This window comes from Saccostrea cucullata, unplaced genomic scaffold (assembly GCF_032062105.1).
Source record: "Saccostrea cucullata isolate Sc308-1 unplaced genomic scaffold, CSIRO_AGI_Scuc_v1 ctg3917, whole genome shotgun sequence".
In the NCBI taxonomy this organism is placed as follows: domain Eukaryota; kingdom Metazoa; phylum Mollusca; class Bivalvia; order Ostreida; family Ostreidae; genus Saccostrea; species Saccostrea cuccullata.
The window spans coordinates 219,259-224,706 of record NW_026923874.1 but is presented as its reverse complement, the minus strand read 5'-3'; the positions used below and the strand labels follow the sequence as shown (position 1 = coordinate 224,706).

General features: G+C 32.0%; 1 protein-coding gene across 1 annotated transcript; it reads right to left on the bottom strand.

Annotated features, from left to right (window-relative positions):
• Nucleotides 1-3,949: 3,949 nt before the first annotated feature.
• On the bottom strand, nucleotides 3,950-4,355 carry LOC134265153 (uncharacterized; the record flags this gene model as incomplete). Its single annotated transcript, XM_062747400.1, has 1 exon — nucleotides 3,950-4,355. A coding segment is annotated over exon 1 (406 nt), but the record flags the coding sequence as incomplete, so codon positions are not given.
• Between the last annotated feature and the right edge of the window lie 1,093 nt (nucleotides 4,356-5,448).

Here is a 5,448-nt window from a genome sequence, read left to right as displayed (position 1 = left end):
TATATGCAATGTTGATGTCTTTCATTGCGATTTAAATGAACAGGTTTGTTGAAGCATATATTTTTTCCAGAAATTTTCGATATTCATATAGAATGGGTTCAGATTCCATATTTGGGACATATGAAATAGATTTCACATATACATTTCCATCATTTAAGCGTTCATGAAGAATGGAGACTTGACCCATTCATGTTCAAAATTCGTTTTTTATAGCTCTATTAAACCAATTTTCCACTAAATATGCTTAACTATCAACTTTGAAATAAAGATTATCAAATGATAAGTCGTTCAGGGAAATAAATAATAGAATGTTTTGAAGATTACATTACGGAGAACATGAATGTAGGAAAATATAACATTTCTGTGAATTTTAAAAATTGAGAAACATTTTGTCTCAGAGCGGGGGATTGTACACGCCTTATACGCCCTCTTTCTTTCAACCATTTTAAGCATATAGCATCCATGGGTTAAAGTGATTTTGTGGTCCATGCTTCCCTGGAGCCTGATAGGTGAGACAAAAACCAATATTTATAATTCAATCTTTAAAAATCTTCTTTACTTCTGGACGTCAATCTTTCAACCAGCTGGCATGATTTTAATTAGGCATTGAGCCCTCAACAAAAACTGAAATTATCACCAATGGGTCAGGGGTTCTGGTGCTAGGTCGAGACTGTGTTTAATATATTGGTATAAAACTAAAAAATGATTATGTCTTTAAAACAAATCTCCTCTGATCCTTGGTATTAAGACAAGGAACTATATATATGTATATTTATAATGAAAAAGGGTACTTCTTCCACAATTGTGAATTTTATGGCCTCGGGGTCAGGTGTTAGGACGGGGCTATAATTATCATATAGTGATAAAACATTAATTCTTTAAAAATCTTCTCCTGTTGGAAATTCATTATATTTAGGGGACAATTTTGGGTAAGCCTGCGTTTGGGGTAAACTTTATTTTAAAAAATACAAAATGCCGCTAATTGTAATTTTGATAACTTTTGTAATAAAGCCAAACCGACGTCTAATCAAGGTAAATTTTTGCACGTACTGTAATGAGAAATATATCGTAAATATTGTAAATTATGATAAGAAGTACTCATGATTAATTAAGTATAAATATAAATCTCAAAAATGGAAAAAGCTTGCAATTGCAGAGTTCATATCGAAATGCGTCATTTTCCCTATATTCTGAAAAACATCCATTTTTAAAAGCTATTTTCTAAATAATAGAGAGTGCAACCTCTGATCTAAAATACAGAACTACTAAATGTTAGATCTGTTTCTTGGGATCATAAAGCATTTTGTATTTTTTAGATCAAAGGGTGCGCTCCTATCATTTTTCTTCTTTGAAAGTACTGGAATATACATAAATATATTCCTAAAATTAACTAGGACAGTAGGCCCCCGAGAATAGTCGGAGGCCTATCTCCTACTTAAAACATGAATTAAAAAAGAAATGAGCAAAATAGGAAGCACACATACAATAAGTTCATTGTTTACAGAATGGACAGTTATTGGTAAGCTTGTGATGCACAACAATTTGTTGAATAGCCATTGTGTGTCCAAATGCGAATAACAAACGATTTTTGTCTAAAGAATTGACAGTTACAGGAGGTGGATTTCGGGGGATGCTTGTATTTATAGATTAATGCAACTCTTCAAAATCAGTTTATATTTTGCGTTGTTAGGGTACACATGTTTCCCTCCGATGCAGAGAATATATGACAGAATAGAAATAGAATTGAAACCTAAAAATACACAAACCTATGATATTTTGACCTGGAAACAGAGAATGGTAAGCGTAAAAGAAAATATTATCCAGACTTTGATCCCCTCAAAGCTTCTTCGATGAAATATACACTATATTAATTGCAGTAGTGTAATGGTGAAATTCAAATTGTGGTCCGAATGTTGGATAGCCATGAGCCAAACTTCGACCTGAAAATACCGGTCACGGTAGCCTAGTGGTAGAGCGTTCGCTTCGTGATCGGGAGGCCCGGGTTCGATTCTCGATCGCGGCGCCGCGTCATACCTAAGACGTAAACAAAGGTAGTGACTGTTCCTTCGCCAAGCGCTCGGCACTAGAAGTGAAAGTCACGGGTCTTTCGGATATGACCTTAAAAACGTAGGTCCCGTGTCACGGTAGGCGTTGGCACGATAAAGAACCCTCACTGCTCAATGGCCCTGAGTGCCGAGTATAGGTCTAAATTTGAAGCCCTTCACCGGCATCGGTGACGTCTCCATATGAGTGAAAAATTCTCAAGAGGGACGTTAAACAATATACAATCAATCAATCAATCGACCTGAAAATATATTTCAAATCAAATCTGGAAATGTTCAATTTTAATTATTTTCTACTAAAATATTCACTGCAGCAGTGTATTTTTCATGGTTCAAACTGTTTTCTGGGTGTTGGATTTAATATTAGCCTACTTCAAGCTTAAAATAGATTCTTCTCGAGGGAATGATGCTTCCAAAATCTTAATCAAATGTGAATTATGTCATTCAAATTAAAGTTTTATGGGGAAAAAAGAGTTTTGAGCATTGAAATTATATGCATTATTCATGGATTTAAATGTGTAAAATCGAACAAAACCGATGCAGACACTGTGTTCTGCATTAACTTAAATCCCCAGATTTTGTTATTTAATTGTTCATTAAATCATATTTGATGTACATATATTTGTTTAGTTTTCTTCTTGTACACATAATTACCTGTAACAGTCTATTCTGTTTGTTTTAACTGTACATTCTTTTTTCTTTTTAAAAAGCTGTCCTTTCTAAAAAGGAATGGACAGTTTTGAAAAAAAAATGGACACTTACAGGCTACTTAATGGATTGGTAGGAGAGTTAGCTCGACACTAAGCTATAGATTCATTAAGTGGACTACACAAACAAAAGCTTCATGTCACAATCATGTTTTAATTCACATTCTGTGATTGTAAGATGAAATGCGTCAACCTACAAGAGTTATCTTGGCATCATTGTTTTTGAAAATATTTTGTAGTGAAACAAAATACTAATTAATTGATTTGACGAATTCTGCAACCAAAATGTCTGTAACAATAAAAAGACTTGAACGGAAAGAGATATCAATATTTCAATTTTCACAGTTTAAAGGAACTCTGTCTAAATAATTTTGGTAATTTTTTAGGGAATGAATAAAAGTATTGGCAAAAGAAACTAAAAGTCGACATTTGTACCATATTTAAATCTGATTGTCCTCATCATTAAACCTTGACAAGACATTATATTGAATTGGTTAATACAATGATTTCCTCAGAAAGTTATATCTCTTATCAGAGGGATATAACGCATAGATGCATTTCTTAAAAATCTTTTCTTACAATATCAAATTAAATTGACTTAAATTGTACAATTTCTGTGTTACAGTTATAATAATGTTATTTCAATATTATTTCTATTATATTATTCCAATGCATACATGCTAGGGGACCAAAATCAGTCCAGTTTAGTTTGTGTATGTAAGGGTGAGGTTGGGGACGCCACAATGTTGACCAAAGAAATAAATTTGAAAAGATGATAATATAATGATGAAGAAAAGTCAATGACCACCTTCACAGAAAACGGAATGTAAGATAATAATAAATATCTGTAAATTTAAACAAAAATGTCACAGAACAAACTTATGCTGTATCGCTATTTGTTTCCAAATGAAGAATGATAAAAACAAGACGTGAACAACACAATCCACTTACCCGGTATTTATCGTTATTCACTAGAGAAAGTATGCTTAATCCACACTTTTTTATTTGGACAAAATATTATTTAATTTTGTTTATTGGAAACTTAATATAATTATTTTACCTTATAAATATGTTTACACAAAAGAAAAGTAGCGAAATAAGGAAAAATACACTTCCTATCAATTTGGGATTGTTTTTGTGCTTGGTACAAAGAAAGAAAAGATTTAAATCTATACTTACTCGTTAATTTCTCATCAGTAATGTTTAATTTATCTTCGATGTATTTGACTAAAGAACCATTCAATTTTTCGGTCATGGACTGGATGTCCAGCAATGATAGGCTTGTATACCTCATCTTTACCTCAAGATTCTCCAATTTCTTTGCTGTCTCATTTAATCGATACGTAAGATTTTTGTCAAATTGTTCGATTGTCGATAATATCTGGACTTTTTGTTTCAACTCCTCTTCCAAAAAGAATACTCTGTTTTGAAGTAGATGTTTGTCTTCCCGAATAATATCAGTTTCTTTTTTGAGATTTTCCACCTCAGCTGTCAGGTTCAGAAACTTTTGGTTGATTTCTGATGCATCAAGTTGGTACTCGGCTGATCCATGATTTGTGTCGCTTACATTAGATTTCCCATGCATTAGCGACGCTGAAGCTTGTCGGATATTAAACAAAAGCAATAAAATTGTAATGCCCACTGAATTTAACATATGCATTTTTGAAAATGAAATATAGAAATAAACCAGAGTTCTTTCATCAGTTTTCTTACCCCTTTTCCAATATTCTCGATTTTGCATTCTAGCGTTTTGAATTTATACCCTTCTGGAAAAGATAAGCAACTTTAATGGTAAACCTTTTAACCTGTCATGTTGTATATTTGTTCATGAAATAAATTAAATTGTTTATTTGACACAGTTGTATTTTATTGAAATTATCATTTATCTAGAAATTTGAAATTGAAATATAATTTACCTTTATTACTTTGTTTTTACAAATCTAACGATCTACTATTGCAATGTTATGAAATATTTATGAAAAATTCCCACGCAGGAGCTTGAAGTACTTTAAAGGAAGAACTATTAATCTATTTAGTGTTATTGATCTTGAAATGAAAATAAACACCCACTTTCTAGATTAAATGATTTTTAAAAAATTTAAAAAACCTTCCATCAGATAAAAAGAGATGTATATTCTGACGATGAAAAAATGAAAAAGTTAAGCTGAGTTATATTGTACTGATTTTATTTATAAAGGTAAATGAATCAGAAATCAGACTAAATTACGAAACATTGGCTAGTGATTAAAAAATTTTTAATGGTTTCGTAGATATTTGGCCAGTTTCAATTTGGAGGGGGTATTGATCGACCTCCGCGTGTCAGGCCTACTTTGATTATGTGTCATGTCACAATGCAAGGGAAACAATTTTGTATGGTCAAGATAATAGCTTCAATGTTTTTAAAATATTTAATCATTCCAAGTTACGAATGATGAGAAAGACCTTCAGGGGTTGTCACTCAAGTTTACACTTAAAATGTTAGGTGAACACTTAGAAGTTTGCTTGTAAGTGTTCACCTAACATTTTTTTAAATTTTAAAGAACAAATACATACAATAAATAATGTCATAAATTCATGGTTACATGTAATGATGCATATTTCACTCGGATGTTGCGTAAATTTCATGTAAATATCTTGTCAGAATTTTAAGCAAAGTGTCGAGGACACGATGTACCCTC